The 21,022-nt window shown below is 51.9% G+C and overlaps 2 protein-coding genes across 2 annotated transcripts; one reads left to right on the top strand and one right to left on the bottom strand.

The window, feature by feature from the left end:
• Positions 1–1,128: 1,128 nt before the first annotated feature.
• EMWEY_00002200 (hypothetical protein, conserved) lies at positions 1,129–7,213 on the bottom strand (the record flags this gene model as incomplete). The annotated part of the gene is made up of 8 exons (XM_013479369.1): positions 1,129–1,179; positions 1,300–1,947; positions 2,060–2,169; positions 2,451–3,345; positions 3,546–3,977; positions 4,170–4,292; positions 4,526–5,935; positions 6,083–7,213. 8 exons carry the CDS (start codon positions 7,211–7,213, stop codon positions 1,129–1,131), a joined length of 4,800 nt encoding a protein of 1,599 aa, XP_013334823.1.
• A 1,564-nt stretch (positions 7,214–8,777) lies between these two features.
• EMWEY_00002190 (hypothetical protein, conserved) lies at positions 8,778–20,833 on the top strand (the record flags this gene model as incomplete). Its single annotated transcript, XM_013479368.1, has 42 exons — positions 8,778–8,900; positions 9,195–9,299; positions 9,480–9,569; positions 9,725–9,743; positions 10,054–10,165; positions 10,357–10,468; positions 10,627–10,747; positions 10,892–11,038; positions 11,170–11,273; positions 11,735–11,986; positions 12,143–12,243; positions 12,416–12,497; positions 12,639–12,693; positions 12,851–12,951; positions 13,066–13,200; positions 13,288–13,449; positions 13,596–13,675; positions 13,842–13,934; positions 14,064–14,164; positions 14,721–14,773; positions 14,909–14,987; positions 15,164–15,302; positions 15,676–15,757; positions 15,873–15,962; positions 16,500–16,552; positions 16,658–16,733; positions 16,827–16,990; positions 17,193–17,292; positions 17,423–17,701; positions 17,826–17,915; positions 18,025–18,162; positions 18,312–18,360; positions 18,487–18,577; positions 18,677–18,730; positions 18,885–19,051; positions 19,159–19,326; positions 19,501–19,659; positions 19,816–19,921; positions 20,061–20,167; positions 20,277–20,393; positions 20,559–20,664; positions 20,764–20,833. The coding sequence occupies 42 exons, from the start codon at positions 8,778–8,780 to the stop codon at positions 20,831–20,833; spliced, it is 4,632 nt and encodes a 1,543-aa protein (XP_013334822.1).
• Between the last annotated feature and the right edge of the window lie 189 nt (positions 20,834–21,022).

Below are 21,022 nucleotides of genomic sequence, written 5' to 3'. Positions count from 1 at the left end.
TAGGGAATTGTTTTAGGGTAGCCCTTGATATGTGCTGCGGGGTGAGGGGAATGCTGCATACTGCACGTGGGTTGGTCCCCCCTGGCGAAGTGAGTGTCAATGCTTCTAAAGTAAAAGAGCATTCTCCTACTAGGACCACCGAGAAGGGCATCCGTACCTCAGTGCGTTGGTAGAGCAAACACAAATGGCGGGAGCTGACGAACAGCAGCTGATATGGGCGGAATGTTGGACGGCAAATTTGCAGGGCTAATACTCGATTGCTCCTCTAACTTGCGTTTGGGTCCCTTCGCACTAAAGCCCGCATATACTTGTAATGCCCCCTTCAGCACCTCTTAACTTATCATGGAGGCGTCCACAATGTGCTTGTCAGTCGGCTGTGTCGCTATCAATTGCCCGCCAGAGACCCGCTGTGCCGTGAGGCCCATTGAGATGCCGATCCCATGAGTGCTGTGTGATTGTTACTGCTGTGGCTGATACTACTTCATTATTAGCAAACTGCCCTACCTGGCGTGTGCACCCGCAGGTATCGCTGGCAAGGCTTCTTCTCTATGAAGGCATCTACTGATGTGCGCAGGAGGTATCCGTTGCACGTTAGCTATCGGCAAAAAACGATTGCCAATCTAAAGAAAATGGGAAAACCGCGATGTGTTGGTGGTATATCGCGCATCAGAACTCGTTGGCGCCTACACAAGCAGTTGGCCTACGTTAGGGCACACGCACAGGTGCAAGAAATTCTACCTTTGGTGCTGAAGAGACATTTCCTAGGTAGAAACATTCAACAAGTCTCTGCGCCGCAGGGAGTTTCCATTAAATGGAGCCCGTCCTCCATTCATAATCTCCCCGTAGTCTACACCGTGTGTGGGGGCCACCGGACATCCCTGAGCCCTCTCCCTCTATATATGCAGCGGCAGCAACAGCTGCTCCAGATGCTGCTGCATCACTGTGAAAAAAGTGGGCACATTCATCCGTAAGAGCATCCCAGTGTCCCTCCCCTCACTGTCCTGCAACTGCCGTAGAAGGAATAGCATACATAGTACCATTCCCATAGTAATAGTATCTCTACCGGATATTCCATGCAAACCAAACGGGGAAGCCCCTACACCTAAGAAACTCCAGGAAATGAAAGGGTCAGCCGTTGGCAAAATGGCTCCAGAAAATCTCTGACTCGTCCCCTTCGCGCTGCAACAGCACACAAAAGAACAGTGCTCCAGTCCGGATGGTGCTGCAGCAGCTCGACCGCGTAGGGTGGAGCAAAAAACGGCCGGAACAGCAGCAGCAACACGCCAGGCTCATACTGACCTCGAGGTAAAGCTGTAGCTGACCGGGCAGGAGGTTGAAGGCCTGCATTACCTGGGCCTTCACAGTTTCTAGATCCTTCTCTGGGAAAAACGCAACTTTGGCCCCTACCCACAACCACGCCGTGACTATCGCTGTCGCTGCTGCTGTGGACGACGAAAAAACAGCAGCATCTGCTGCCCCGGTGCCACAAATCTCGTTACCCTCAGCCACAAGCAGGAAAATCTTGTCTGGGAGAAGATCTTCGGAGTCAAATAGGACCAGTGGTTCTCCTAGGTCTGGGAGACAGAACAGCTTAGCTGTTGACTTGGCACTGCCCGTTGCTGGTGCTTCTGCTGATATCCCATCCGCGGGGTTTCCACACAGTTCAAAAGACCGTCGCAACGATGGCGCAACGGAAGATACTCTGCTGCTCATGTTTCTGCTGCTCTGTGGCTGGCCTGAAGTTATTTCACACGACCTTGCCTGCCACTCTGCTGCTCCCTCCAGCACGTTCGGTCTATGGGTCGCTGGTGAGTCTTGGTGGGTCCCAGCAGCAATAAATGCACCTTCAGAGACTCCAACTTCGCCCAGATCCGCAGGAAGGTCAAAGGCGCAGTAGTCTCTCCAGCGAAACGGCTCTTCGGACTTCTCCGGCGCCATCGGCTCCAACTGAACGGAGCAGAACCACAACAAGCACAGCAAATGTAGTGATAGCTTGTACCCCGGGCTGTAGGGGCAACTGCAGCAGCAAACACAAGGATCAGAAGATGTCCTGGCGTACTCCTGAGAGAAGATCGGGGGTTCCCAGATGTGCTGTCCCTTCCCGTATACCCAGAGTCAGCCAGAAGGCTGACGGTTCCGAGCCTGGTGAAATGTAGTGAAGCTCAATGTCTGAAGGCCATCACAAAAAAAGAGCAAGTACGATGGAACGAGCTCTAAGCATTTAGGAGACAACTCTATGTGAGGGACGCTGCGTTAGCAAAACTGGGGGATGGTCGTCCAGTCCAAAGCTTCAGTCGCAAAACCAAAGCTAGACAGGACCGGCGACTAGGTCTCGCCTACTGCATACTTCATACTTCAATTACAGGCGACAAGACACACTTGGGACGACGATAGAGCCTTCAGGCAAAGTTACTACGAGGGGGTTGCAGGGGTAGGGAGCTACCACTTACTACGACGTTCTACAAGCACCACGTTCTCTTGATAGTTCCGCGCTGCTTCCTGGACTTCTGCCGTCGTGCGAAGGCACCTTCTGCTGTCCATCCACACCCAAGCCTGGCCCCCACCCCTCAACATATAAGCCCCTCGTTCCGAGATTACGGGCAACACCCCTGGTTGCCACTCCGTCATTTCTGACCAAAGTAAGAAATTGGGGGAGTAGGCAGAATGCACAACAAGATGAAGCAATAACACGCAATCCTCCACAACGGAAGATGTCCCTGCGACTGCTGCTGCTACCGTAACTGGTGCCGCAGGAGGCGATGGTAGGGGCGCGAGTGGTAACGCTGCTGTTGAACTTATGGACGCGTAAGGGACATCTCCTTGTGGGGGCATGCCGCTGCCTTCCCCCCTGTCTCCCCCAGGTCTAGGTGGTGCGCATATGCGGGGGGCTCTGGGGCCAAGCCCCCTATTAGGGGTCCCTGGTTCGTCCACATCGAGCGTCGACCCTGCGATTCGGGTTTTCTCAGCAAGCCTAGCAGCACTAGATAGCTCAGAAGAGACGATTGATGAAGGAGGAGCGCGGGGCCCAATAGCCCTCGGTGTGGGGGTCCCCGAAGCCGGGTGTACAACTGGGGAGATGCGGCCCTCCAAGGGAGACCCCGCTCTTTTTGTGCCCTTCCCCGGCGTCGTGCAATGCCTGTTAGATCCTGGAGAAGAAGGGGCTTCTGATAGTAGATCCCCCATTGACGGAGGGCTCCTCAGAGCCTCCTGTCCATCTTTTGAAGCAGCGGGATCGACATTTAAGATAGACGCGCGTGGATTCCGCAGGCCTAAGCGCTTCTGCAGTAGCAGCAACTGAAACGTGAAGCCTGTGTTAGGGCTACAGATAGCACGCCGACTCCTCATCTGAAGGGATGCACAAAAACAACGCAAACACGAGACGTATAAGGGAAGCGAAGAGATACAGGCAAGGTGAAGGATGAACCACCCAGAGAGCCCAGCGAAATAACCTGCTGCTATTAGTGTTGCTGCTGACATGAGTCTTGCGGGTGGCAACAACGACCTCCGCTACTGTTCCTTTGGAGGCGCTACTCTCGAAGCCATACCCGTTCAAAAGCCTCAGCAAAAGGCAGGCGGAGTCTCCACATAAGGAAGGCGATTGCGAGAGTGGCTGACCTCGACACACCTTCTTTGCAGTGTATCAACACTCTGTGGCATGCCTTGCTGCTTCTGCCGCCACTGCTGCTGTTGCAGTCGCTATGTTTGCTGTATATGTTGCTACCTGTGGGACTATCGGCACAGTCTGTGTAAGGGGCGTTAGCACCACCAGCAGAAGCATGCGCTGCCGCTGCTGCCTCGCCGCACTCGCCGATCGCTTCCGATATGAACCTTATGCAATCATAAAAAACACACATGATATCCTGTTGTCGTGTGTCCTTGAGGTAATACGTCTTGTAGGTAAGGATATTAGCAAACACGTTTGGACAAATGTCGCCGATCGTGTTGACCACGTGGGTTATACCGGCTCGCTGCAAACACTGTACAGACACAGCAGAACCCACAGCAGGCACCACTGCTGATGTTTCTGCTACTGCTGTCGCCACTCACACGTGGAGGAAAGGCAGTCACTGGGAAAAACAATCCTCACTACCGATTGCTAGGCCACACGACTCAATAGCTGCCACTGGGGTAGTTCTGTAAAAAGGCTGATCGATCCCTGGTCGCATTACCTCTAAGTTGCAAGCAGCAGCAGCCCCTGACACGAACAGCCGGCCTTCATACACATCACTTATGACACTTCTGAAGTTGACGAGCTGCTGCTGCCGCGTGCGGCTATACAGGCCCATGCCCTCCTGAGATAAGACACACAAAAGCCCCAAACGGGAGGACACAGCTGCCCGTACTAATCCCTGCTGCTTTTAGTTCGGCCGCAGCGTCTACCATAGAGCCGCCCAAAGGGGGCGAGAAGGTCTCTGCCTCCTCCGCACCCAAAGTAGTCTGGTAAACTGCCATCTGCGCTGCTTCTGCCTCGATTCCTGTGATCGTGTCTACTCCTGGCAGTGCCCGCCACGTCACTACTCTGTACCTCCTCAGTGCGTCTCCTTCGAGATCCAAAGCTCTCCCTGAACGATCCTGCTTTGCTACCCTCGCTGCTGTGACACTGCAGACCCCCCGGAGAGGCAGCAGGAGAGAATAGCAAGCCCGAGGGGTGCAGCCTTCCGGGTGACCGTGCTGGAACACCTGACAGTCGAGCACCTGCCGAGACAGTCTGTTGTTGCTGATTCGGGGAGGGACCAGCTGCAGCTAAATCGAGAGATGAGCTGGAGTCCCTACCACCTCCTGCTCGTGGAACGGCGGAGGCAGCATATGATCTCTGGCTATTTAATCTCTCTCCCTCCTTTTGTAAGACCATCGTCGACAGGCCTCTGCTTCCCCCTGTTTGGGGGCTCAAACAAACCTCTGCTGCTTCTGTTCCAACAGTTGCTGCCGCAGCACATGGACTTTTCTCCCCGAACCCCCCCAGTCTGGGAATGGATAGTTTGGGGACGCCCTGTAGGCGAATACCCCCTAGTCGGGGGGGGCCGGTAGGAGCCCCATGTTGCTGCTGTCCTCTCCCTGGACCTGCCGAAGGGGTCATTTCGCCCGACGACGAGGCTGGGGAAACAGGACCAGGTGAGGGCGAAGAGCTGTTCTCGGTGCCGGGGAAGTCAGCAGCATGACGACGAGGGCTTCCGTTGTCCGGGGGGCCCCTGCGATTTGAATTGCTGCCGCTGAGAGGTATGGAATCCTCCAATTTCGGGCTGCTCCCTAACGGCTGCAACTGGAAGTGGGGTAGGAGCTTGATTGGAAGGGTCAGGCGGGGCACGACAGGCGCAGTGTGCGCGGGCCTGCTCTCTCGTTGTTGCTCTTGCTCTTGATGTTCCTGCCGAGTTTGCTGTTTCTCCAACTGCTGTCGCTGCAATTGGTCATTCTGAACGGCTCTCCCGGGAGAAGCCTCTACAGCCTCCTCTTCAAGCTGGGAGGCTGGCACTCCTATGGCTACTGCTGCTGCTGCGGTCGTTACTGCTGCTGCTGCGGTCGTTGTTGGTGTTGCTGCTGCTGCTGCTGTGGTGGTGGTTGCGGTTGGTGGTGCTACCGACTCCGGTTCTGTCGCCAACTCTGAAGCTGCAACACCAGTCCGAGAAACAGTTGGAATAGAAGGAGAAACTCCACAGGTTAGTCTGGGCAGCCTAAGCAGCAGCCGCAGCAGCAGCACATTGCGCTCAAGCAAGGCAACCCCATCCAGGAGGACCGGCTTCTGCTCCTGCGGGCTCCCCGATCCATCTCCTCTCTCACACGCTTCTACCGTAGGCCAACAGCTCGGCCCCCCCTGCTGCGGGCATATAGCGGCGAAGGAAGCCCATGGCAACAGTGTGGCAGGAGATATGGGGACTCCCCTTTGTTCGCAGCTCTCCAGAGCCTCCACGAGACGGAGTGTGCGCAGCCGCGCGTGATCCTGCAGCGGAAGTAGTAGCAGAAGCAAAAATAGAAAAAAACAACCTCTAAAGCAACTAAAGCCACATTCGTTGAACGTCTAGGACAAAGTTGAAGAATTATAAGACAGGAAAGCAAGTCTAAAATCGGCACACAGCGCGACACTCACCAGGATGTAGCGAGGTGCTTCCAATCCTTCCCAAAGGTAAACGGCCCACAGGTGCTGCTGCTGCTGCTGTTGGTGTCCCCCAGGATTGTTCCCTGACCCTGTACTGGGAACTTTGTTGGACTCCTGGTTGCCAATCCTGCTACCTACATCTCCTCGCGTGACGTGCTGCTGCTGATGTTGTTGCGGGCTGTGCGAGCAGCAGGCACACACGTGCACAGCATGCCAGACACTGTGGCGGCGGGTGTCTGCCGCAATACGAGTTTCTGCTTGAGTTAGTAGATGCGCTAAGTCCTCACTGAGCAGCGCTGCAGCGGCCCTCAAGCTGCTGCTACCGCTGCTGCTGGCATTGCTCTGTGCGGTTTGCGTTGAACCGGCGTTGGGCCCCGGTGTCCCGGTGGGGCTTTGGACCTTTGGAGGTGTCATGCTCCGTCTCCTGTCAGGAGGCCTCTCAGAAACGTGTCTCATAGCTTGTCGTTGTTGCTGTGGCTGCTGCTGCTGGTCTGCAGTGTATGCGTGGATGACTAAATAGCAACTTGAGGGGTCAGGCTGAGGGGCCCCCGCGCCGATGACACGCCTCCACGAGCTCCTATCCGGAGCTCCCTTCCCTCCCCTTCGTGGGCTGGTGTCCCCTGAAGTTGAGCTGTTGTGCAAGTTAGTGCTGCTGCTGCTGCTGCTGCTGCTGCTGCTGCTGCTGCTGCAAGGTCTTGTGAACCCCTTGTCAGAGGCATCCCGAGTCCCGGGGGCCCCTTTTATGGATCCACCAAGGGGCAAAAGCGACTCGCAGCAGCCGCACCTCCCTGGAGCACCTATGCGGCACATGCGCCAGGCGACAAGCAACTGGTGGTGCTCCAACAAGCAGCCTAATGAGCTGCTGGGACAAGGTGTCTCCGGGGCCTCCACTTGCTGGCTGCTGTTTCCCCACAACCGCAGCGCCTGGATGACCGCATCCAGTGTTTTGTCACCATCTTGTGTTAGCCACAAACTCATGGGTGGCCTTCGCTTCATAGATGAAGCAGAAGCGGGCAAAGATGGACCTTCATCCCTCTTCTCTGAGGTCCCCGGGACACCGGAGATGGAAAAGAGCTCCGGAGGAGCCTTCTCGAACTGGATTGTGCTTCCTACGCCACCCATTTTCGGTCTTAGGGAGCCTCTGCTCCAGCTCCGCTGTTCAGAGGCCGTGCCGCGGGTCTGGGAGGACAATGTGCTCCTGACGACCCTATAGACCTTTGCTAGCCATGGCGACTGTAGCAGTTAAAGCCACGGTAGGCTTAATGGGGACACCCAGTAGCCAGGCAACAAGATACTCAACGGAGGCGGAGGTGTAGGCTTTCGTTCTCAAACTGAGGCGCCTTTTATCCAAAGATAGCAGTAGGGGCCCCTAAACTCTACTCTAGCCGCGTGCTATGCCACAAATGATTCGGGTTGCCTGCAACGAAGTCTGCCGATCCTGGAGACGACAGCAGCAGTAGAAAGCAGTTCGAAGTGGAGCTTGTGGTCCACTGGTGTAATGCGAAGGGCCCCGCAGATGCCTCACTCCTACAGTCACGCAGTTGTGTCGCAACAGCAGGACGGGTGATGACGGCTGGAGGACAGGGACGTCCTCCCGACCCTATTCAGGCACTGAGAATAGTGTAAAATAAACAATGTCAAAGACAGTCAAGGGCAGGAAGTGCAAAGGGATGCTGTTGCTGCTCCTGCACTGCCCCTGCAGCAGCAGGAGGCGCGACCCGGCTGCTGCAGGCGTTTCGTTTGAGTTCACTGCAACGAAGCCCGTCGTTGCTTGGTGCTATTGTCTTGAGGCTGAGGCCCCGTAAGGAGTATTCAAAGGCCCTAATGACTTGCATGCATTCCTTTTATTCTAGAGAGAGCAAGAAGGGGAGCCCCGTGTGGACTGTCACGGTTCCTGCTGAGGCTGCCGCCGCCGTGGGGCCTGCTGCCATTTTGCCTCTCCGTCAAAGTACAACAGGAAAGGTCTAAGTGCTCTTCTTTGAATTTACAAGATAATAAGGATTTAAGTGTATTCTAATGGGGATGTGTGAGCCTTGAAATGCCTCTCCTTCATGCAGGCGCATGTGCACCGCCGAAAACTGGCTCCAGAGCGCAGACCAGGCCGCCGCTAAGGCCCCAGACCGTCACTGCCCATAACGAGCCTCGGAAAGTGCCCATCTTCCTTGAGAAGAGTCTTCCTCTTGCTAAATGTGTTTAATCTACTAAGTTTTGTCTTCAACTTCCGACTGGACCATCTGCGTCTTGCAGTCAGGACAGGCTTCGCGACCGCCGTGCCCTCTGAGTCGGGCAGCAGACCAGGGGCCCTCGCAGCTCGTAGTTTCGGCTACGCATGCATTTCCGAACAGCGAACTCACTTGATCCGAAGCACGCTGTCTTTTAATTAATAGCACACATCGTTTTGCGCTCTGTTGGTAGTCGGAGTGGCCCTGAACGGAGTCTTGGCGATCGCATGTTACAGGTGTTTAGAGCTGCTTTGCCTCTCCGGACCCTCGTCTTCTCCTGATCAACAAGGAACCATTTGATTCAGGATATCCAATCCTCATCTGGCTAGCCTGAGAGGGGGAAAAACGCCTACAGGGTCCGCTGTGCTCTACATAAACCTGGCGTTAAGCATCAGTCATGCAGCAGCAGCGGCAACGGCAGCAGCCATCTCAAGGGCAAAAGCACACCACAGTTTTATCCGGCGATGTTAACCTATGGGGCCTCCTTGGAGGAGGCTCCTCCAGTGAAGGAGATAATCCTGGAGGTGCGGATGGCATACATGGAATTCAATGCCGAAGCGGTCGCCCGCCTTGAGAACAGGAACAAAGTGAGCTTCAATATGCTTTGGCTCGTGTTTGTCTATGAAATGGAGTATTATGAAATTTCCCCCCTGTCAAGTTGGCTAGCCGCATGCGCCTAAGAAGAAACGTGCGCAAGAACTGGAACGTGAAGAGTGACATAGGCTGCTACGGCTGCTTGTGCCCGATGCGTGGCCGCTGAGGTCGATTGCACCCAGGCGAGGAGGCACAACAAGACCAACGATGGTAATGGGGACAACATCCATCTGGTGGCTTCCTTAAGGGCATCCCTAGGAAATGCTCTTTTGTTTCTCCTGCTGCAGCTCTCCATCGCCGTCATTTACAAGGGAGAGGACCTCGCTCAGGCATGTGGTGATGGTCGGCGGGTCTCTTACAAGGTTTTTAGGAGGAAGATAGATGATATCTCGGTAAAAGCATTCAGTATCTGCCCCGATGCTGCCTTTTTGCGTCTGCTGTTGCTGACATTCCTGCCGCAGTCTTCGAGTTGCCGTGCGCTAGCAAGCTCTGTCGTTGCAAAGCCGCCGAAGCTTTCTGCGTAGATGGTTCAATTGTGGGTTTTTCGCTTGGTTGAATTTGTTTGCATGCAGGTCACTCTAACTCTCAACAGTACCTTTCAACTTCCCTTCAGCTCTGCGTTTCCCATGGCCGCCCCCAGTTTGGAGATTTATGTGATGATGGTGTGGAAGCATCCTTTTTTTATTTTAGCATAGCATAGGAAGCTTTGGCTCTCTCCTGTAGCCTTAGCGCTCCATCTGTTATGTGAGTGAGTGTCTCCCAGCAGCTCCGTCGGTGGGCTCATTGCTATTGCTGTCTGCAATTGCCGTCTGCTCAGGAGAATCTGTCTGACCTCCGTAAGTGTGTTGCCAGTGCAAGGATATCTCTGGGCAGGCGCTGCAGAAGTCTCTCCTGGCTTCTTCGCACCAATAAGTACAGCCTGTACTTAGGCACTAATTCGGCAAGAGAAGCAGGTGGGCGTTGATTGAATTTTTTGTGCAGGAACAGCGGCTGCTAAATCCAGATAGAGCGGCAGCGATATTGAGCGGCCCAGTTGATCCCTCAGCGACTTCCAGGCTCTGCAGTATACGACCGCCGGCGAGGTTGCGGACGATCATTGGAAAAAAGGGTGGCAACGGGGTGTGTGCACACTGCGATGCGGGGTAGGCACTGTGCTCATGGGTGTGCGCCTGGGTCACACTGTCGTCCGAACCAAGAGCTTCAGCTTCTATTGGGGTCCAGAGCTGCGCTTGGGCTTAAAAGAGCCTAAACATGAACGGTACGTGCTCCATAGACAAAGTTTTCAATGCAGGAGACCCATCTTCTGCTCTCGGTTTCATTGTAAGCATTGCAAATCTGAAGTTTGCTACATGATGATGAACACTTGGGGTACATCCAGTGTCAGGTTGCAGTGTGCCTCCCTGGTGCCTTTTAACGTTGGTAGCTGCGGTTTCGTCCTTGATCCCTCAGACAACTGCCGAACTTAGTCCCTACTACGGAGGAGGATGCTCGAGCCACGCTTTCCATCTTACGGCAAACGCGAAAGAGTCTCGTGGAGCAACGAATTGCCGCTGTTTCTATTGTAAGTGCTCGCCTTTTTTTGATTGAGTTTTACGTTATTCTTTTCCTCAAGTCCCTTAGGAGTTCCACCGTCGCAGAGCCCATGGCGCGGTTTGTGTCTTGATGGCACAGGTGAAGATTCGGGCTTGAGTGGTTGCTTTTTCTTTGTGAGATTTGCAGCCAATTTCAGGAGAGCCGGAGTTCAACCTTAAAGGCCTAACATCGCATATTGACGAGCTTCTTGTTCAGATGAAACGTGATGGCGTCGTTGTTGTCCCGATGATTACGCAGTTGAAGGGAGGTTCGTGGGTGCTTTGATTACTGTTGGGGCCATCATGACTGTACTCGTCTTCCCCCGGAGGGTATGCATGTGTTGTTCCTGCATGCTGTCAGCTGTTCTACTCAACAACCAACAGGATGAGTTGCTGTGGGATTGATGGCTCAGGGGACTGCTCTGCTGGCCGCTTTACTTCCTTTTTCCTGGATAGCCATCCTTACCGTATCCTTGCGACCACCCCTATTCCTTGCTTTAGCCCTGACACGGTTGTTAGGGCGACGGATGGTTGCATACATGAACGAACAAGCACACACGGTGAGGTCCAGTTTCCTAGAAGTACAGGTTAAAGCTTCAAACGCGCATGAGAAGCTACTAAGGTGTCTCTAGATACATGTGCTGCGTGCTTGCTAACATGTGTATTCTGCTCTGGACGATATCCAACGCAGGCTTTTTGGGGTGGGATCGATGCGCGACCAACACTTTCGACTATCTCTTGGACAGAGCAGTTTTCATGGAAACCCCCGCCTCAGTGAAGTCGGGCATCTGTTTGGTAGGAATATGATCCTTGCCGTGGTGTCCTCCCATGCTATTTGTTCACAGTAGAGGCACATATTTTGAGGGCAGAAAATGCTTGGAGGCTTCACAGTCGTTCTTTGTTGTGAAAGCTACGAATTTGTTGTGCTTACCCCTACTACAATCAGGCCACGGCAACCCGCTTGCACAAGTGTATCCTCAGCACCTGCCAGGCTGTGTGTTGCGCGTCGACATACTCCTTTTACGCGGCCCAGTTTGCAGTTCAGATTCTGGAGGAAGTGGTCTTCGAGCCCACTGCGGACAGCCTGCTCATTGTAAACTGCCAACGCCCTTCTTCTACGACTCCTGGAGACCCTCATTTCAGAAGCCGTAGAAGTGCTGCTTCATTCCCAAAAGGGTTTGCAACGATTTCGCTTGAGGCAGAAACCCCTAAGTGTGCAACGCCTCTGTGGTTTTTCCGCCCTTTCATGCTTTCAGGGATCGCTTCCGTTCGACAGGACCAAACAAGGCTGCGAGTTACAAGCCGGGAGGCAGCAGCACAGTGGAGGCAATAGTGAGCAGAATTTTTCAAAGGAGGTCATCGAGGAAAAGCCGTATCTTTCTCCCGTGAGGCATTCCCAGCTTAACGAAATCCGAAGCGGCCTGGACAAGTGGAGAGACCGGTGCCACTTCCGCAGACTTGCAGCCGGACATCCCCTACGTATATTTGCCCTATTCAAACGCGACCAGGTCAGCTGATATGTTCCCATCTGCAACATCCTGAGCCCTGTACAGCGGGAATTTGTCTCTTTTTTCTGTTATGGAACTAGGTAACGTGTTTGTATGATGCTGTGTTGACGCTTGATACTTGGGGGATGCCTCATGCTGCAATTGTGGAGTCTGCAGCTGTTTGTGAGCGGGCAAGCCATTGGTGGTTCCCGTTCAGGGTTACTCTTGGCCATTCTTGTCTTAGGAGATGAGCAAGTCGATATGGAGGAGGCGAGCAAGTATGGCGTTCACTTGCAACCACACAAACACTGGCGGCTTAGGTATTGCTGCCTTTGGCCTGTCCGTTTCATGCTTTCCGCTCCGTTGTCTTCTGAGCATTGCTGTTGCAATAAAACTAGCCCAGGAGACATGCAAAAGATATTGTGAGCTGTCAATGCTATTTTCTCACAGGGTATATGGAATAGAGATTCAGGCGCAGAGGATGATGAACGACGCAATTGTCGAATTAAAAAGGCAGTCCACCGAGGGCAGTGTGAGCAAAGAGCTACCTCTTTGGGGCAATGGGACAAGGGTTTGTTTCTCTCAATATAGCTATCAGCTCCGTACCCCCTATGGAAACATGATCTAGGAGCCAGGTGGAATCTCTTTTCAGATGGGTTTCAATTGTTTACAGGCTGAAGGATCGAAAAGCCTAAGATTGACGAGTCTAACGCCCGTCCTTATGACAGGTGAGCCCGAACGTTGGTTTGCACCTAACTCCCTTTTTCCCCCGGCCTTGTGCTGGTATGGTTGATAGTGTATTGCTGGCTTGGGTTTTAGTGGTAGTGCGCATCAGCTTGGTGATCGACCCATCTCCTTTTTGTTTCCATGTGCTATTCCATTCAGCCGTGGACTACAAAGGTTTTCGAGTTGTAGTATTCCCTTTGCCCGAATCTGTACCAGAAGTCATCGCATGGCCTCAGCCCCTGTCTGCTCGTGTTCGCCACGTGAGTCACTAAAGAGCTCCATGTCCTGTCGTTACAGTGCCTTCCACTAATTACTGTGTTTTACGCGGGTATGTCTTTCTTTCATAGACGCATTTCTGAATTTGATTCCTGCAGGAAATCTCTTTCATCGAGAATAAGCTCAACATTTGCAATCTGTTGAAACCAGTTTCATCCCAAAACCCTCCTCAGGACATGACCGTTCTCTTGTCAGTGAAGAACAGAGGCACTGACATGATGATGCTTTACCGCGTAAGTCCAAACATTCTTCCCGGTATACACTCCTTCCTCAGTTCACACCACATTCGCACGGTCTTTGGTGCGCTCACTATCTGGCAGACATGCTACGCACTTCCACCTTTTTCTGGGAAGGAAGCAGGCGACCGCGGCTCTCAGCCATCCATCTCTCAGCGTCTCCGAACTGTTCCGTTTGTATATTCCGCCGACATGGAGATGGCCTTGAAGAATTGCCAACACAATTCCCAGCAGACACCCGCAAAGGTCAGCGTTTAGAGTAACTGACTGAAGATACTTGCCGTTAGGCCTGGCCTTCTCCGAGACTTCCAAAGGAGGCAAAATACAGCGCCAACACCTTTGCCTTGGCATTTCGAGTGCCCGTTAGGTTTCTTGGTGTATTTACTTTGCAGCCAACTGTTCCTGGTCAAACCTATCAGGACCCGATTGTCCGATCGCCGTTTAGTCGCTTGTATGCCCCCATTGACGAACTGTAAGACCTCTATGCCTTTTGAACAGATGCAGATCGAGATATGCCAACAATCCCGTGAACGGACGCAATTAAAATGCAATCCATGGTAGTTTGTTTCCGTATGTGGCTAAATCTGCTCCGAACGCAGCGTCCACTTTATTACAAACGCGTACAGCCGGTCTTATAGGGGCAATGTCGAGCCTGTCGTCTGCGGAGGTGGGATCCCTGGGAGGAAAGCCCAGCGTCTGGGGACTCTGGTGAAGTCGGTTATCCTGGACGAGTAGGTCACCGCTTAGTGCTTCGTGCGCTGCTTTTGCGAATAACAGTTCTCCGATTCTGGAAGTTGTTCAGTGTCTACTTTATATAAAGCGACGCTACACTGAGATTGTGCTGTTCACGGTTGTTGCAGTGCTATAGCAGAACTGGAGCGAATGGACCCTTATGGCCCATACGACTCAATATCGCTGACGAACTATCTTCACCGGCGCGGCATTAACATTCGCCTTTTAGGTGGGCTAGAGGACGGCAAGCCAGTCAAAGGCTTAATTCATACTTCTGGTTACTATTTCTGGATTGTTGGTGAACACACTGGTGTGATTGTGGATTAAGGAGCACATTCAGTTACTTGTGTTTTCTTCAAAGGCACGATGTATAAACGGACAAGAACTCCATGGCTCCAGCACATGCTCTTGGTGGAAGTCGTGGGCAAGTCAACCCCTCTGAGGCCTACGTTGGCTAAGGTTTAAGCACCTTCATCTCAAGCGCATGAATGCAAATGTGCTATGGTTGCGGGTTGATTTGGTGTTGAGTGCGTGCGTGGGCTTTTGCAACTGTTTCCCTGCAGCCCGCACGCTAAAACAACTGCTGAAAGGAGTCTTCCGGCGGTTGGTGTTTTGCACGAATATGGAACTACAAGCATCTGAGACGGCGAAAGTTGCTGGTGACAGGATTGCACTGTTCTTGAACTTAGCCGTGAAGCTTATTTACTAAGTAAATAAAAAATCATATAGTTGGGCATCTGCTTGTCATTTACAGAGAATCAACTTGTCTTGTTCTGTCATTGCAGAGGCTTTAAGCTCTCTGCTGCGGGGCGGAGGCCGCGAAGCTGACGTATTTAAGGTATCTGCCTTCCCATGGGCCCACGGCACACGCGCTTCTGTTTCCCACTATTATGTAGTTTGCATCTATAAGCACAGCCAGTCCTTATGATGTCAGCACTTTTGGCAGTCCGACTTGATTGTTCATATGCTACAGGCAGCCAAAAACGATGAAGGGGAAAGTGTGGCCAGCAGCGATGATTCCTCATACTATGAAGACTTGATTAGGGGGCAAGGTGAGCACTTGTTGAGCTTGTGCTGACAGGCTAACCTGAGCTTACGCGATTCCGCTTAGCCAGAGCAGCAGGTCGCCATTATTTTTTTCCCATTGTGGTATCGTCTCCTTTGTACTGCATCTGAGTTTTCTCATTGTGATATCATCTCTTCGGTACTACATCTGAGTTCTTTGCAGACAAAGGGGTACGGTACAGCAGGGAGTCGTTGCTGAGGGAAAAGTTTCTGCAGCTCCCCCTATCCGTTGCCTCTCGGTTACTGGATGACTCGCCCTACTTGTTAGACTTGACTAGACATAAATTTCGCGTTTTTTTTTGGTAAGCTGTCTTGTAATGTAGCTACGCATAACTGAATGGTCAGCCACGCAGTGGCTGTGTCGGGTTATTTGGCCTTAGATTTTGGATGGCCTCCTATATTTCAGGTAGTTTCACTCTACCAAGCCATGGAATGCATTGCTTTGCCGGTCATTGGATACTTCAGGACGGACCTCGTCGCTCTGAACTTGTTCAACGTGACCCTAGGATCCTGCATGGAGTCTCATGAATTCTGGATAAACTTTCTAAGTCGCAGGTCTCTTTGTTTAAGACTTTACAGCTTTGATCGTTTGCGAAATGTGCAGCAAGTAATGCACAAGCGCTGCAATGCTTTTAAGTTCCAATAGTTGCATCAAGGCGCTTTGCTTTGTATTAGGTGTTCTGAGCTATTTGATGTCGAGGCGTCGATGGTGCGGAGACATAGAATTTACCTGCCAGCTCTTTACATATCACTGCAGGTATGTCAGGTCTCTTCAAAATTTTATGGGGCCAACAAACGTTGCCTGGTAACTAAGTATGCTTATTGATCAAGTTGAGTTTCTCGTTGTGAGGGTATCTGTATTGCCATTGCAGCACCACTGCGGCATCAGCTTCTTTCCTTGCGCGGCCACACTTGGCCGGATGCTGGAAAAGCCATTTCCCCTCATGCCTTCGCATATTCGAGTGCGTAATGGCGACTACTGTAGTAGTGCAATAAGAAGACAAAAGGCCAGCGACTGTTGAGACTAGGCCAACCCAACTTCGTTGTAGGGCGGATCCCTTTATGGCGGGTGGATTTTTGCCTGCAGAGTTGGATGCCAAAGCTCTCGCGTTCCGTCACAGTGCCTAGTTCTCTACCACTTCTTTCCCTTGTCCGAGATCCTTCGAGGCTGCCACTAGCTAATCCATCTTGTTCAACGCTCATCCAAAGCCCGTCTCCAGCTCAGACAGTCGTGTCACGACTGATTGGTCATGTAGTATTCCAGTGCAGTAGCCCCTTGTGGCACACGCGTACGGAAATAAGAAAGGGGCTGAGCGCATCCACTGTTGCCTCGATGTACAGCACCACCCAGGGGCATCCCTTGCTAATCGAACAGGCAAGCTTTCCTACCTCCGCCTCTGGAATTATATATACTCAAGGGGGAGAAATTTCTTTTTGCCATGGCAACCGTACTGTTAGACGAACAGCAAAATGAGCTTGTGTGTTCTCAATGACAACAGGATTCTTGGGATGTTGAGGAGGCCACAGTGGAGCTTGTAGGCGTTGCTTTGAGGTAACGACACCAAAGCGTTTCTGAAAAATGTTTCCACGCTTCTTTTCCCGGATTACTCTAGGGAATGACTGATGCTCGATTATATAGTACTGCATGCGCATGCAGGTATGAGGCTTGGGACGTTGGTCACTTGCTGGCTCAACGGTGTATCATGCAATACCCCGAGGCGCATGCAGCATCGGTAAGCCTGTTTGATAGCACTAGGTCTATTCAACAATTTGGACACCGCATCCAGGCTTGTAAAGGACTAAGGCGGCGTTGCCTTTTGCTGCAGGTGCCGGCACGTTTGTTGCTTCTCCTAGCAGCTACCCATGGCTCGGGGAAGCCCCCTCCTAGCTCACAGCTTGCAGCCACCACCTACAGGATCCAGCGTTTACTAGAATACCACTGGGGAGGTCATCATCCTGCCAGCTTAGATGTGACTGTTGCACAGGCTTGGTAAGCTGGACATGGAAAATTATTGGAAAAGGCATCCGTGCTAATGTCTTAGTCTCCACAGCAGTATCCCAAGCCTGTTTTGGTTTGCACTGTGGGCTTTTTGCTGCCTCTCTACTAGCCTGGATTTGATCAATACGGTTTGGCGAAGAGAGTATGAAAGTTCGAATGGCTCTTGATTGTATTCGTTGTACCATTTTTTCAGGCTGTCATATCTTGGTCGGGACTGGAGAGAGTGCATCTCGGGGCTGCAGGCTGCTGTATCCCTGAGCGCTGCTCTGTCTGTTTCTCAAAACTCGGAGGATGTAAGTGCCCTGCGCTCGTCAACTTCGTAGCGAATATTTCATCACAGATCAGAATGCCAATCGCTTGATGACTTTGGTGTTCACTACAGCCCTTCTGTGTTTGTTGCTTTGTTATGGCGTGGATGTGCAGCTCAAGAGTCTTAAGCTGCTTCTTGACGTCATTGCAACAGATGAAACTTCCAAAGTAGGCGATTTTGCACAGTGGCGCAGGTCAATGCAGACAGGCCTCCCACCGCTTACAATCCTGTCTCCTCAGAGTTCGTCCTGTCCCCGTGTCTCTGTGATCTTTGCGAAGGTCCCCGCTGGAATACCGCCGGCGCCAATCAATCCAAAAATGGCCGGCCTCCTCAGGATGCTCGCACACTGCAAGCTCGTCCTCGCGTTTGGTCGCCGCAGCACGCTACGTAGAGTCCGCAAGCTGATTGGCAGTATCGGTTGTCCCCGTCGTGCCAACAATGCCACTCTTCCTCAGCTCCCAGCCAAGGGAGAGTCTGAGGGTACAGTCTGGCTGGAGCGCTGTGCTATTGCCGTAGGACTTGGTTACAGAGGAGCAGAAGGCTTTGATGGCAAATGGCGCATGCCTCATGCTACAGTGGGCTTTGGATGCCTACGACTTCCATTTTGTAGGGTTTCCCCAGACACCAATTTTTTCCAGGGCAGTGCTAACAGACTCGCCAGTTTACTACTCCGGATAGTATCACAACGGGCGGCCTGTCATGTTTGTTTGTGTAGGGGACCAGACATATGCTGACGATGACGGCGGCGCGAGAGTTTTCACTGTCGTTGTTGCTGCTCATTGAATCGAGAAAGAGCGACGCGGGCGGTACCATTTTGCAGAGAGGAGTCGACATTGCAACCAAAACGTTGCAGGTACTTTGTTCATTGGTCTTAATTGAGCTCTGCGTACCTTCTAGCCACTTTTTCTGGAACCAGCCCAAGGTATTACGATAGGTTATTCTCGCCATTTGCGTCTACGAAGATACGCTTGTGTTGTGTTCTGCTTTGCTCGTGTCGTTCAGTGGCAGGCCATTACCCTCGGGAAGCATCACTTGGAAACACTAGCAACAGGTATTCCACTTTGAATTCATGCAGGCGTGAGCAGCACACACTGCATAACCCTACACAGAATGAAACATTATTGGGGGGTGGCAAAGACAGGGTCTTCCGGGGAACGATGTCCTGACAACTTTACAGGACAGTTACTTGCCGTCTTGTTGGCAAATCAGGGCCGATACCGCCGTTGCATTGCTATGTACGAGGCTGTAATCCGCAATGCGTTTACCAGGTGTGTGCAACGCTGGTTGGATAGCAGGCTCTAACGTGTCGAGGAAATAATGCATGGGTATAATGTGGCATGCTTGCGTATGGCTGAGTGGATTTGCAGGCTAACTCATAAGCCCTCACTGCGTCGCTACAGACCCGAGAATGAGTTTTCAAGGTAAAACGCGACTTCCCTTCGCATTCCCAGCCATATGAGTTTCACGTATGTGCGGCATGCTGCAACACGTACATCTGTTGCCGACCGTCACGCGCTTTTTTCTCCATGAAGCCTTTTCCTGTCCTGGTTGTGTGCCCTAAACTGTCGTCCTCAGAGTCTGTTGGTGCCTTCCGGACCCCTACTTTTACGGCATTTTTGAATCCATACGGCCAATAAACAGGTTTTTTTCAAAAGTCAAGTTTGTGTTACCCAGCTTGGACGACGAGCAAGCCCTAGTATCTCTAAACAACCAGAAAAGTGTGCCTGAGCTTGCGGACCGTGGTAAGTGTTTCCACGGCATGTTGAAGGTACCCGTTGGAATGCGCACTACTGGTTTCATCAGTGAATCCATTCTGCCTCTGTCTAATGCATGCCACTTGCTTGGACAGACACACCATTACCTCCAGTTGGGGCACCCCACGTTTCCGTGTTAAGTACCAGTGAAGCTGAACCAGGAACAGGGCATGAAGAGCATGAAGTTGTATCTCCTGCCATGCACAAGGAAGTTTCAAAAGCACATATGATCCAGCTGGACCCTACAGATCATCCGATATTTCGTAAGTTTGACAACGAACCTAGGGCTAAGGACAGAGTGCCGCCGGCCTTCTTCAAGTCCCATTGGGCTTCATATCCGTCAGAATATATATCTCTAAATACGATCACGTTGGCTCACATCGACACTAGCAGAGCAGCTCCTGAGACGCCCACAATGTTTTTGTTGTGTTATGCAGCTTCAATGCAGTCCAAAGCTGCGAGCGATATGGTCAGTCCGGTTATATCGGACTTGGTAAGCGACATGTTCGTGGTATATATCAACTTCGCCGTGGATACGAAACTTGTTTCCAGGCTAGTTTCTCTATTTCTCTTGCTTGACTATCTTGAAAAGCAAAGTATGCTATTACCGCCGTTTGATACCCCTCAGTAGCTCAATGACTGGAGACGCATGAGAAGTGCGGAAGCGTGCACTAGCTACGCTGCACACATGTTGACGGATGCGCTTTGCATTTATCTTGGTTGTAAATTCATATACGTTTTATGGCTTGCAGGCTTCAAAAATGTCTCCTACGACGTCTTTGAAATCGCCTGTACAAAGTCCGGGGGAGATCTTACTTCACACTCTTTTCTAACATGGCTGTTGGACCTTTCCGGCACGTAAGGCTTCTTCCTCATCCCTGCTCCGGTTATTTGTCAATGCACTGCAAGAAAGTAGACCTGCCAACCTGCCAACCCCTGCCACCACAAAATATATTTCTCGAGGAGTCTTTCGGTCGTCTTCTGATATTCTGAACAGGTCCGCTGTACAGGTTATGGAGTACATCGAGCACTACCCCTTCCGAATCCCTAAAGAGGAGCTTTTCGACCAAGACAGTGATGTTATATTCCTGCTTTGCCATCCAAGTAAGCTTAACTGGACGAATGCACGCGAGTAACGAAACTAACTGCAGTAAGACGCAGCTTCGTTTCAAGTCCAGCCATCTGTATTTTCTTCTATTTTACTATGATGCAGGGGGCAGGGACAACAGAGGCGTTGACTACAATGCTTGCATAATGGATCGTTATCTGAGGCACCTATTGGCAAAGTCGGAAGCAGCAGTGTCGAGCACATGCCAGCTGATCCTTTCAGGTCCGTAAAGGCCATTACGCTAACCTTAAGACGATAAGCATATAGGAAGAACTAGCGCCTGCAGCGTACAGTGCAGCGAATACAAATTTAACTGAACTTCGGAGTGGCGATTGAATCCTAGAGGCGAAGTTGCTGCTGTTGACTGGCTGCGACTGCATTTCACAGGGGACTCCAAAAGGCTCTCTAAAGTAGCCCAGTCGTACTCGTTTCCCCTGGAAAAGCTCAACAGGGCAGTGTCGAGGCTCCGAGTAATACTCATTATGCTAGGAAAGTAAGTTAATGCCCTTACTTCCCATCCCACAAGTCGTTTCGACCCACAGGCATTCGGTTCAGTTCAGAATTGGAATTGCATCCGGTTTTGTGACTCCAGACTAAAGGAAAAGACTGTCCAGAAGGAAAAGAACGATGAGTCAGATATCCGTGGCATCTTTAAGAGGTAACGTATCTCGGAGATGCTGACTTGATGTTGGTTATAGACAGGTACTGTCTGTTGTGATGGCTTGCAACATGATGCAGCATCGTGCTCACCTGTGCAGCTTTCCGTGCACGCTTTTGAATTTAGGCAATCAGTTGAGCTCGGTTTGACCAGCCAACAGCTTGAGGAGACCGTTAAAATTGGCGGAAGTTTC

The sequence above is a fragment of the Eimeria maxima genome, genomic scaffold (assembly GCF_000499605.1).
Source record: "Eimeria maxima Weybridge genomic scaffold, Emw_scaff11, whole genome shotgun sequence".
Lineage (NCBI taxonomy): Eukaryota > Apicomplexa > Conoidasida > Eucoccidiorida > Eimeriidae > Eimeria > Eimeria maxima.
This window is presented reverse-complemented; position numbering and strand designations above follow the sequence as displayed.